Source organism: Anabrus simplex, chromosome 4 (genome assembly GCF_040414725.1).
Source record: "Anabrus simplex isolate iqAnaSimp1 chromosome 4, ASM4041472v1, whole genome shotgun sequence".
NCBI classification, from domain to species: Eukaryota; Metazoa; Arthropoda; class Insecta; order Orthoptera; family Tettigoniidae; genus Anabrus; species Anabrus simplex.
This window is the reverse complement of record NC_090268.1, coordinates 245,779,169-245,792,613: the sequence shown is the minus strand read 5'-3', so window position 1 is coordinate 245,792,613 and position 13,445 is coordinate 245,779,169. Positions and strand designations below refer to the sequence as shown.

Here is a 13,445-nt window from a genome sequence, read left to right as displayed (position 1 = left end):
CGGTAATACCTGTTCCATGTATCTTTACAATACGACGATCCATCTCGAAAATATTCGTGTTGTCTATAAAACTTAATTTTACTAAGCGCCAGGTACAGCAGACGCGTTATAACTCTGCTACTGAGTAGCCGTGGCCTTTCTAAGAATTCGAAGGCTCACATGTTTTGATGCCAATCTGAAGATTTGAGAAACGTTTTTGTAGAGGATAATAGAATGTCATTCTCGATCACTACTGCCCGAGATCCAGTGACAGTACACTTAGGCACTGTACACTGTACAACTGGTCACCACGGCGAGCAATGTATGAGAAAGAGGAGGTCGTTTATAGTCAACGAGTTTTGTGTGCGCACGCGCAGGGGTGAAAAGAAACAGCGTGGTTACTGCGGTAGTTGCCAGTGGTGTTCATTACTATATGGCCGCGAATACAGAACGACCCTTGATTTTTCACGTGAGATTCTGAGAAAAAACCGTCGTCTTGGATTCGGAGAAATACGGCATCACTCCAGAGGCTTCTGTGGCAAACATTTCAGTTTTCTTCTTCAAACGGCATCACGTAACCTAACCGTATATGTATCATAAAAACCTATTAGAAACACATGTAGAGATGTGATAACCCTCTCGCTAAAAATTGACATGGGATTAGCTTTCCGAACTTTAACTAGACGCGAGAAAATATAAACTATCCTCTGAAATCAGTAATGTACACTGCCATATCTTGAGGTGTTATCACATTCTTACTTAATTTCAGTACCGTATACAGTATACCATTAAAATTAAGAGATCGTTTACTTCAGCCTTTATTTTTAACGAGTTAGCAATGGCTGTTGCCCACGATATTTACGCTTTTATTACGAAAACGTGCTGTCCTCTTTCATTTCGAATTTTCATTAGAGAACAGCAGTCGACGGCTATTACTAATCGACTCAAATATCGCTTTCGAATGTTGACGAGAGAGCTCGCAAATGCACAAGGCACCAGGCGAGTTGGCTGTACAGTTAGGAGCACGCAGCTGTGAGGTTGCTTCCGTGAGATAGTGGGTTCGAACCCCACTGTGGGCAGCCCTGAAGATGGTTTTCCACGGTTTCCCATTTTCACACCAGGCAAATGCTGGGACTGTACCTCAATTAAGGCCACGGCTGCTTCCTTCCCATTCCTAGGCCTTTCCTATCCCACCGTCGCCATAAGACCTATCTCTGTCGGTGCGACGTAAAACAAATAGCAAAAAAAAAAAATGCATATAGCGCAGAAACTATATCGTTCTGAAGGTGATCGATCACATTTTGTGGCAGACGTTTCAGTTTTGTTACTCAAATAGCGTTACCTATCCTAACTTAGGTGTACTGTATGAGTGATGAAAACGTACTTCAAGCGCCAGTAGAGAAATTATAACCTTCTTGCTATAAATTTACATGATAATAGCCTTTCCGTAATCTAAGGGACGCGAGAAAATATAAACTAACCTCGTAATCAATGACTCACTCTGCCATATCTTGAGGTGTAGGTCTATCTCATTATTAATTGCGGTATTTAGCATTAAAACTAAGCGATCGTTTATTAAGCGTTTATCTTTAACGAGTTAATAACGGTTATCGGACACGTTATTTATGCATTTACTGCAAAAACATGTTCTCGTCTTTCATTTTCATTTTCCTTGCGGAAGAGCAGTCGACGGGTATTACAAATCGACTCCGACATTGCCTTTGAATGTCTACCAGAGAGCTTGCTGGTGGGCATAGCAAGAAAACAATATGGTACCAAAGATGATTGATCGCATGCAGTATAATGACTGGGTGCATAAATATCGGCAACAGAAAAAATCGAGCGCGCATAATTGCTCGTAATAACAGATGCATCAGTGATAGGGTTCTCACTGTAACCGAAGGATAATACACAGTTAAATGTAGGAATTTTGAAGGGACGGACACACGGGTGGCCCAGATTGGTTGCGCAGTAGATGTTAGTTTTCCCTCGTTCTGCTCGTGACGTCATCACAGGAGCACCATGACTGTGTAGCATACAACCGCACATGTATCTCATTTCGTTGTTTATATATTATTGTCTTATAAAGAAATGATTTCCACGTAATAACTATACGTTATTTCTTTCCGTATATTGCTGTTGGTTTATATAGTGGCCTACTGTATTCTGCGTAGTGTGTGTGTGTCGTAGTTCGTTTCTGTGAGATCTCTCACTGTGTAGCATACAACCACACGTGTATCTCATTTCGTTGTTTATATATTATTGTCTTATAAAGAAATGATTTCCGCGTAATAACTGTTCATTATTTCTTTCCGTATATTGCTGTTGATTTATATAGTGGCCTACTGTATTTTGCGAGGTGTGTGTCGCAGTTCGTTTCTGTGAGATCTCTGTTAAGTTGCTGTGTTTCGTGCAGTGAGGTGCACTTATTTTCTTTTCGTTAGTTGCCTGAACAGTGTAACAGTAGCTGGAGTGAAATTTATGTGTTCATAGTACAGTATCGTTGCGATAGAAAACCGTGCCGTTAATGATTCACCGACCGAGCTCGATAGCTGCAGTCGCTTAAGTGCGGCCAGTATCCAGTATTCGGGAGATAGTGGGTTCGAACCCTACTGTCGGCAGCCCTGAAGATGGTTTTCCGTGATTTCCCATTTTCACACCAGGCAAATGCTGGGGCTGTACCTTAATTAAGGCCACGGCCGCTTCCTTCCCATTCCTAGGCCTTTCCTGTCCCATCGTCGCCGTAAGACCTATCTGTGTCGGTGCGACGTAAAGCGAATAGCAAAAAAAAAATTTCACCGCAATCTACAGCGACACCTGATTGTTCAGCACAGGGATTTTGGTACCTCGCCGCCTACATCGCCGGCCGTGAAAGAAAATATGACAGGTCAATGCGAAGTCCCGCTGGGGAAATGCTTTACATTTCTTCTGGTACAGCCCCTGTGGGATGGATAGAAATGTTATCTCGGGGACGTCTACTCGTTCCATTGTTAGAATGGTAAACCAAATAAAGGAATTTGAGTTGATTTTCACGGACACTCACGGACGTGCTGAACTGTGACGTATACTTAATATTATACGCAAAGTGTGTCAAATAATTAGCAGTAAATTCCCCTCTGTACCACCAGAAATATTAAAAATGTATGTTAGAATGAGAATATTTATACGCATACGACAAATGAACATTCGGACAAAAACTGAAAAATTCATAGCAGCTCATCGGCGAAAGGCACGACAGTGGATTTCATCTTCAAAAGCAACCACTTCATGACATATAATCTCACAGGTAGGACTGTGTTCTAATGAAGTGTTTTTCCTGTTCTTTCTTATTGTTTAATTTTTAAAAAGTAGACTATCTATGCGGAGCCTCTGTGGCTCAGACGGCAGCGCGTCGGCTTCTCACCACTGGATACCGTGGTTCAAACCCCGGTCACTCCATGTGAGATTTGTGTTGGTCAAAGCGGGGGCGGGACAGGTTGTTCTCCGCGTACTCCGGTTTTGCCTGTCATCTTTCATTCCAGCAACACTCTCCATTATCATTTCATAGCATTTATCAGTCATTAATAAATCACTTTGGGAGTGGCGACCCCATTGTAATAATAGGCTATATATGGTTCATTCATTAAATCCCTGACCCGGTCAAAGACTGGAAAACAGGTTGCAGGTTTTCCAGCACTATCTATGCATGGTTTCGAATATGAACTTACTTCTGCTGCTGTTATAAGCTTTAAACTCGATACCTGCAGAAGTGTGTCAGTTATCGTATGTTAACATAGTACGCTAGTTCCATAACGGAATTTCTGCTGTAAAGATTTAATATGACAAAGATTTCATATCTCTAAATATTTAGACTATGTTTACAGATTTGAAAGCGCGTAACCTTCCTCAAACTAAATAGAGGAACTTGGAAATGTTAATAAATTTTAAGTGTTGGTCAGTGTGCCGTCACGTTACATTTACGGCTTATTCGTAACGGAAATAATGAAAAGTTACAATGCTGTACTCTTTTTCAATCTTATAACAGCAGTAATCTTTGTCTGGTCTGCAATTAGTTCTGAGAAACTGTAATGTTTGCTGATAATATGAGATTCCTACTGATTTGCGCGCTCTGGGCTCGGCTGCTTTGCTCCTACTGTGACGTCATTTCGTTAACCAATAGCAGCTCGACTCGCGTTGGGCCCAACCTTTAGTAGTGTATAAGAACCTTGGGACGGACAGAAGTTATTGTTATAACGGGGTTCTCGTTATATGCCGTACTCGCTATAACGGATTTCTACTGTATTTCCAACGATCATCATGCACCTCATTTCGAAAACTTGTTCCTGATTTGTTACATCACCCAGCACTTTACATGGGTCCCACTGCCACATGCTTTTAGTGGATCTACTCCTGAATTATTCATCAACAATTTTTTGCATAGACAAAATAAACTAAACTTACCTTCTGCTAATTTGAACATGAGTTGCAGTCTTCCAGTGGCTCCCAGATCTATACCTGTCCTGTCCAATTCATCACTATCCAGGATTGACCCCTGAGCAGAATCTGACCTTTCTGTTACATTCCCTACTTTCATAGGCCTACCAGCTAACTCAAATCCATTAAGCTGCTCAAGGGCTTTCTTGGCATCTTCAGCATTATGGAACTGAAAGACAGAAAAAAAATAAAATAAAAATAATTTGAAATAACAGGGAAAAAAAAAAAAAAGCTATATAGAGAGGATATTAGGTAACAAAAGGAAACAGGTTTCTTGAAGAATACAAAACACATAATTGAACCATAATTAATGAACTTGTAATCACACTGGCAATAGCCTAAAACTCTTGTGCTAACTTCGGTACATCTCATTTGTAGTTTCTGAAAAGCAGAGTTCTGAATAATTGTGGTAATGTGCTATCTGACCATATAATGTCCTCATAACTATCATACTTCTGCCTTTAGCTATGTGTGTATCATGTAAGTAGAAGTATTTACATAAAACAGGGTGACCAGATTTCCTAAACCAAAACACAGGAGAGTTTGAATATTTAAACACTTAAAAAAAAAAAGGGGGACAAAAACAGGACATTTCAGGTATAATGTACACTAGTGTCCAAAAGTTAAGCATAATCACTAAACGAGGCCATACAGCCTGATAGGAATGTCAGACAGATTGCTGAATAAACGGAAGCTGATTCGCACACCATATGTCACACAACTTGTCCAAAAAAGTGCCAGAAAGGTTCTGATAGCTAAGGTACACCTTTGACAACAACTAACAAAACTTGGCAATGTCTTCCACAACAAAATATGCTGTTAATAGGGTGTAAGGTTACCCTAACGGCCACACATGCTTCGCAGTGACGTGGCATGCTCTCAATCAGATAGACCAAGAGCTCTTGTGACAGTCGATCCCATTCTTACGAAAGGGCAATGCGAAGGTCTTGGAAGGTCCTTGGTGGAGGCTGACAAGATGCAATTCGCCTCCCCAATGCATCCCAGGCATGTTCTATAGGATTCGGATCCACAGAGCTCGCTAGCCAATCCATGCGATGAATGTCTTCCCCAGCCAGGAATTCATTCACCAGAGCAGCGCGGTGCGGTCGAGCATTATCGTCCATTAAGAGGAAGTCTGAACCAACCGCACCTCTGAAGAGTCGAACATGTGGTCTCAGTACCTCATCCCTGTATCTCTGAGCGTTAACAGTGTTCCTCGGACCACCCATGAAGATGTGCAGGTCAGTACGGCCATTCAACATGATGCTGCCCCACACCATGACGCCACCAACACCATACTGGTCCCGTTCCTTTCCAGATTAATGTGCAATGGAAATCATTTTGCAAACAGAAGCGAGATTCATCTGTGAAGAGCACATGCCTCCATTCATTCACAGCCCAGTTTCGATGTTGACGGCTCCACAGTAAATGGGCCCGTCTCTGTGCTGAAATGAGCGGGATGCGCACTGCTGGACGTTGGGCAAACAGTCCTGCTGTTGTGAGCCTCCGGTACACAGTTTGCTGGGAAACGGCAACCCCTGAGACGACTGCAAACTCCGCCGACAATCGTCTTGAAGGTGCACTCTGATTTCGTCGGGCGGTGGTACTGGCCTACGACTAACATCTGATGCGTCTCAAAATCATCTCCAAAGCCTGGAAATGACACTTTGTGGCACATTCAAGGATATGGTGACTTTGGTCTGTGTCTGGCCTGCCTCCAGGTGGCCGAGTATTCTACTCTGCAAAACGCGGTCCAAATGTGGTCGTTGTGCCATTATGTTGTCACGTTCACCACGAGGCTACACTCCACACACTATATCGGCAAACACAACTCAGGGAATATGGGGCGCACGCACTGGCTGTGTTTACCTTCTGGTTACGCCACTAGTCAAAGCAGGGAACACTCCTTTCCTATCCAACACGTAAGGTTGGTAGGTGCATATGTCGTGCAATTTGCGGTCAATAATATTCATCAGTTTCAGAGATGTGTTCATTGCAGAGGGAAGGAGTTATATTCCTGAGAAGGATAATTGGTGCCACAATCGTCCACCCCAGGAGTTCAAGGGTACACCAGGTGACTCCAAATTGTTCAAAATCTCTGTCGTGTAGTTGACATCCTCATCTGTACGACATGTCGTGTCGATAGACTTTTCAATTTATAGGAAACCAGATAATTCTTGTGAGTGTTGCTTGTTGATGACGTTGATAGCTTCATGTCTTGGTGTAAGAATTGCTCTCAAACACAGCACATGCATCTTGGGTAAAAACCTGTGTCCACCTATGACGAACATTTTAGATCTTTGTTTGCCGTGGATTTGGCTGGGCATCGCACACATGAACACAGACAGATAGAAAGACAGACATCATGGATTGAAGGAAAATGGCTTCCTATTCCACGGACTTACAATGGCATCCTGACTGATATATGTATTATTCCTGGTTTATTATTATTATTATTATTATTATTATTATTATTGTCTATTTTGTGTCATATATGTTTCCTCCAAATGTATACGTGTCCAACCCTTGTCCCCTTTCTCTACGGGGTTTGGGTATGAAGTGAGAAGAATCTTCGTAACATATGAATAATAACACAGTAATGCTCTCCACCTATTCAATACTAATATGTATTTACAATATTTTAAATTAACTTACATGGAACTAGTTTCGACCCACCTAGGGGTCATCATCAGCCATATTAAAGCATAAACAACTCTTGTCGAATCCTGAAACATGTTATTTTAACGGTAAGTATCTTATGGATTTAAAATTTATAATGTGAAGTGTGGTAATGAAATGAGAAATGTTAGTATGGTACAGGTGAGTAATAATTAATAATTATACGAGGAATATACATACTAAGAAGTTTGGAACAAAGAATAAATGGGGTGCTTAGTGTCGTAAAAATTATACACTCATGGATATCAGTAGTCCTCGTACTAAAGAATACAATGTAAAATGACACATAAAAAATATATACACAAGTATGTACAAAGTCTGGAGAGTAAAAGGTGATACTCTTTATATGCCGAGTCGGCTTGACACTGATCAGCTTAAGCAGAGAAATTAGGCATCTGGTGTATTAAAGCTGTGTTGACCGGCAGCATTGTTGATTGTTGGACTTGAAGAAGTTATTTTTGAATTTCTGGTTAAGAAGAAGGTGGATACTGCGCATGGAGATATTAATTCTCAGTTCTTAGCGGAAACCAAATAGAACCTGTTAAAATGGAGAAAAGCCGGTAAAACACAAAGAGCATGGTGGGAGGAAAAGGATACCATAAAGTGAAAGAACGCTTACCTCACGCTGCTGTGTGTGCAGTTTAGCTGATGGTGTGCAACTGGTGGCGAGAAGAGAATGTGGGCGCAGAGGAGGGCGGGCATGTGCGGGTTACAAGGAGGTTTAGGAAGAGCGGGGGTGGTTTGAGGGGGTGTGGAAGGGGGGAAGGCTTAAGGCAGGCCTGAAGGGTGCGGGAGAAAGGGTAATTGTCTCGGAAAAGTACCTTTGATTAAACTTAGGATTGAGTTTTGGTTGGCTGCATTACTGTTTCTGAGGAGAGTGATAAATAGATCGAAGAGTATGTTGGGTTTCTCTGAGATTTCATTGAGATTGTGACTGGCATTAAAGTATTGGTCTAGGTGTATGTAGTAATTTTCCATTATGTTGAGTAAGGGGGCCCTTGTTTGTTAATTCGAGGATGTCCATGTCCTGTTTGATATTGGTAAAATTATGGTTATAATCTTGCATGTGTTGGCCGATGGCTGAAAACCTGTTGTATTTTATTGCGTTAGTGTGCTCGTGGTATCTGATATTGAAGTTTCTTCCGGTTTGTCCAATGTAGGATTTTTTACAGGTGTTGCATTTGATCCTATAAACTCCTGATTTTAAAAAACTGCTGGTCTTGTTGATGTGTGAAGTATTGTGTAAAACGTTCGTGTTCTTATTGTTGGTTTTGAAGGCTATTTTAACGCCTTGTTTCTTGAAGATATTGGTTAACTTGTAGATATCATTGTTGAACGTGAAGGTGGAAAATGTTAAGAGGTTTAATTATTTCTTTTTTGAGGGTAGTTATAGGGCGATGTTTGTGTTTATTGATTATCCTTTCTATAAAATGATTGCTGAAGCCGTTGATTCTGCCATTCCGCGGATTGTGTTAAGTTCATTCTTTAGATCTTTCTTGGACATAGGTATGCTGAAGGCTCGGTGAACTAGGTTATTGTATGTGGCTCGTTTGTGGGACTGGGGGTGCACTGAATCTTGGCGAATGGTGGAGGCTGTTTGAGTAGGTCTTCTGAATATTTTATAACTGAAAGAATCTGAGTTTCTAGTGATAGTTAAATCTAGAAAGTTGAGTTTTTGATTAGATTTGGATTCTAGAGTGAATTTCCCCCCTCCCCCCACAAAACCACCCCCACTCTTCCTAAACTCCCTCCTAACCCGCACGCGCCTGCCCTCCTCTCCGCCCACATTCTCTTCTCGCCACCAGTCGCACACCATCAGTTAAACTGCACACACAGCAGCGCGAGGTAAGCGTCCTTTCACTTTATGGTAACCTTTTCCTCCCACCATGCTCTTTGTTTTTTACCGGCTTTTCTCCATTTTAACAGGTTCTATTTGGTTTCCGCTAAGAACTGAGAATTAATATCTCCATGCGCAGTATCCACTTTCTTCTTAACCAGAAATTCAAAAATAACTTCAAGTCCAACAATCAACAATGCTGCCGGTCAACACAGCTTTAATACACCAGATGCCTAATTTCTCTGCTTAAGCTGATCAGTGTCAAGCCGACTCGGCATTATAAAGAGTATCACCTTTTACTCTCCAGACTTTGTACATACTTGTGTATATATTTTTATATGTCATTTTACATTGTATTCTTTAGTACGAGGACTACTGATATCCATGAGTGTATAATTTTTACAACACTAAGCACCCCATTTATTCTTTGTTCCAAACTTCTTAGTATGTATATTCCTCGTATAATTATTAATTATTACTCACCTGTACCATACTAACATTTCTCATTTCATTACCACACTTCATTTTATAAATTTTAAATCCATAAGATTCTTACCGTTAAAATAACATGTTTTAGAATTCAACAAGAGTAGTTTATGCTTTAATATGGCTGATTATGACCCCTAGGTGGGTCGAAACTAGTTCCATGTAAGTTAATTTAAAATATTGTAAATACATATTAGTATTGAATAGGTGGAAAGCATTACTGTGTTATTATTCATATGTTATTCTCAGTTCAATACGGACCAAAAACATGAAATTCATAACCCTTGATGAATCTTTGTAGCGAGTTTTTACGAGCGGATGACGTTCATGATGTCAACCTAATCAGATGAGTTAATGAGATGAAATGAATGACATTATATATCATAGTAAGAATGAAGAGGATGAAACCCTGCACCGGCACATAGTCCACTCCTCTTGAATAGCTCAAGACTTTACGTCCCGATCTGACGGACAAATCACCAACACCGTCTTATGCCCTCACACCATATAAGACCAAACACGGCTTCCTACGCCATAGACGTAAAATGGCTCCTTGAATATTGTGTTTCCTACCAATGTTATGTACGTTGCCTAGCGACAGCGACTCTATGCATTTAATCTTGGTGACAGCACGTTGGATGTCATATCCCAATGCACGTTTTCCGATGGTGTTTCGTTCATAACTTACCGACGAAAGCGAAAATGAAAATTCCGGCTTCGAGGTGCATTCGGACCCTTTTCCATCTACCTATGTTCAAAATTTCAGATCTCTGCGTGCTGTACATTTTGCTGGGCATCGCGCACAGACACACAGAGACAGACACTTCATTTTATTATTATAGATTCTCAGTATAAAAGTGAATACAGGAAATATCAGCGTGTGTCTTGATCAAAATCATTACTTTCATAGTCTTTTAAGGTATTCATATACATTTCATAAAAAATCCATAATTTTACACCAAAACTTTAAAAATCTTGTTAGTAGTTAACAGGAGGGTATATGAAGACTGTTAGGCTATCAGATTGCCCAATTTATATTTTAAGTGGTGTCCAAGAATTTTTTTGTTAACAAAAATGGTACTTTTTTGAGACTACCTAGCAACTACAAAAATGCATTTATTTTAATATTTCTTTTGCCAAACTATTATCATTAGTGTTCTTGATGTCCCCTACTAAATATATTAGTTTATCACAATTACACAAAGAATTATAACACATTCTTTGAAAAATTCAAAATTTCAAAAAATAATTTTTCATTTCTTCGTACTCAGTTTTTGAACAGGGATATATTTTTTCTCAGTTCTAGTACAGGACACTCCTAAATTAATTATCTTCAATTTGAGACCTTTTTGAGGTAGATATCTGAATTAGAACTCGACTTATTATTGTTCAAACCTGAAAAAAAACCCCCATAATCCTTAGTTTTGAGTAAATTAAGTTTGAAGTTTTGTATTATGGTTAGACCTCTTTCTTTTTACCTGAAAGTATTAGAATTCTCCCGCTGCGTAGGTGGGACCTTCCTCTTCAAGTTTCTTGTCCTATTTCAGCTTTCTTCTTCCCCTGAGGTACCTCCTTCGCTGTCTTTGTTCAGCAGTGCTCTGAAGCTGACTTCTGAGTACACGTGCCTCATCAGCTCGTGAAGCTCCCGATGCTGAGTACATACCAGTCACAATCTTCATTCTTAAAACCTCTATTTCAACCTTGTTTCCACAATTAGTGTAAAACAGCATCCATTATACCCAGTTTGAAAGTGGCGAGCCCCATATATGCATCTTTTCTACACCTCTTCCATACCGTACCGTTGAATGACTCTGGTATTTTGAGTGGAATCATGAAGATATTTTGATAACATTTTTGGATCACAGAGCTTTCATACACAGGCTTCATTGCATGTAGGACTTCTTGTGGTATTCCTGCTTTATGCTTATAATTGTCAAGTAGATTGCCAGCTTTGGCTCGTTGATATGAACACCAAACTGTCTGTTTCTATAGGGCACTTGTGATGGGAAGGCCTGTCTTTATGGGCAGTCAAATGTTACAATGTTGCCCATATAGCATTTGTCATATCTTTTATGGAACTGCAGTTGGAACGCAAAGCAATTCCAAAATAATTCTGACACTTGTCTATCAGTGCCCCAGTTAATTTGCCTCTAACACCCATCTTTTTGTTATGTTGTACAATTGTTCTAAGAGCTGTTCCTAAACGCTTTCGGTAGTGGCCCACACATCCAGTTTGTTGACTTCTTTACCTTCGTAAGGATTGGAATCACACACTGCCTTGTAACTTTTGGAATCCCCATTCCCATAGAAATCTACACACTCCAGACCTCTCACTTGGGCGAGAAAATATTTTTACTGCTCTATATTAGGCGTAGACCCACTGTAATTTTTGGCACAGACTGCAGCATGCCTTCCAACCTAAATAGGATGGGGAATGCTTATCATTATTTGAATGCTTCTTTCATCCAATACAGTTTCTGGACATTATCTCAACAACGAATATACATCCAAATGCACACAGGTAAACAGGCAACGTGACAATACTTTCACTCAAAACACGCAGTTAGGGAAACCATGGAAGCTCCCATTACCAAAGAGTATTACTACTGCATACAAAGAATACGCACGTGGAGCCCTCTATGGAGAGCTATTCTGCAACAACGAGCGCCAAACTTGAATTAAATCTTCGAAAGAAACCATGAAATTCTCCGTGCAGCGATGCCACGCCCACCTCAGACCGAGACACGGGTGCACTGTTCCCTTCAAATTAAATTTCAGTACTGAAAATACATTGTTGGTACCACCTTGTTTGTATCCACCGAAATTGATGTTGCAACTCTACACAGAACAGAGTAATTTTTTCAGCCAGCAAGATTTGCAAGCAGTTCTGCTGTTTCTCCTGTTATGTTCTGGAACTCAATAATTTTGACCTGAATACCATCAGTCCAGATGAAGCATCTAATAAGGATGGGAACAAACCTCATATCTCTATGGTTTGATGTTTCCACGATAACTGAAATACATTTGGCTTCTTTCAGTTCACCTGCTATATTTCGCGTTATATAAGGTGCCAGGACATTCACTACGAGAGGATGGTTGCCTAGTTGTACTTCCTCTTAAAACAATAATCACCACCACCACTGCAGTTTATCTTGGTTCTGAGAAAATAACACCATGTCACCTGCGTAAATTAATATCTTGACTTGGTCTGTGACACAGGCTTGCACTACATCATAGGTTCCTACATTGAATAATAGTGGACTGATGGGGCCACCTTGGAGTACGCCTACAGTCTGCAGAATAGGTTTCGAAGCCGACGAGTTATTGTACATACATACATTTTTAAGTAGTCTTAACACATTAAGGCCCAATGTTGCGTTAACTCAACATTTTATTTTTGTCTTTGACCCGACTTAAGGTTTCAGTGAATTTTAAGCATTGATATATTGAAAGAACATCCTAGAAATATCGTTGATCCAGCTGTCCATGCTAAATACATGTAATGGCATTTTTTCTGAATTTTTTAAGATTGGAAAAAAAAAAAAAATCACAAAATGTAATCAGATTGTGTTCTGAAGTTTTTTCAGAAGCAGAATAGATATTTCGAGTCTGTTTTTATGAATTCTATAGACATACTTGTAAGACAATAGGTCTTTTTTACACAATGAATCTATCACGTGAACTTTTTTCTGTTTTTTGAAATTTACAATAATGTTGCATTTACACAACTTTGGGATTAACAAGGACGTATTCCTGATTCATAGACTGCTCACCTGACTGTACTTGCAACCTCTGTTCCTTCCTTTTGTTGAAGTGTGCGTTTGTAGTGCAGTGAGGAAGCATGAAACTGTAATTGTGTGCTGATAAAGAAACAAAATTGCAAGAAAGGCTAAAATGGGCTAAACTGTATTATAAAATTAATTATTTCATAAATAGGACTTTTTTTTGTTTGCTGAGAAATTATGTATAACATCCTTTGTATTTATATCAG

At 40.0% G+C, this 13,445-nt stretch overlaps 1 protein-coding gene across 6 annotated transcripts in view; it reads right to left on the bottom strand.

The window, feature by feature from the left end:
- Caper (RNA-binding protein 39-like protein Caper) overlaps positions 1 to 13,445 on the bottom strand; it is a 356,013-nt gene that overhangs the window by 77,134 nt on the left and 265,434 nt on the right. For all 6 annotated transcript variants that reach the window (XM_067145486.1, XM_067145480.1, XM_067145482.1 and 3 more), the window contains one exon: positions 4,420 to 4,621. In XM_067145486.1, coding sequence (XP_067001587.1) covers positions 4,420 to 4,621 — 202 coding nt within the window. The remainder of the gene's footprint in view (positions 1 to 4,419; positions 4,622 to 13,445) is intronic.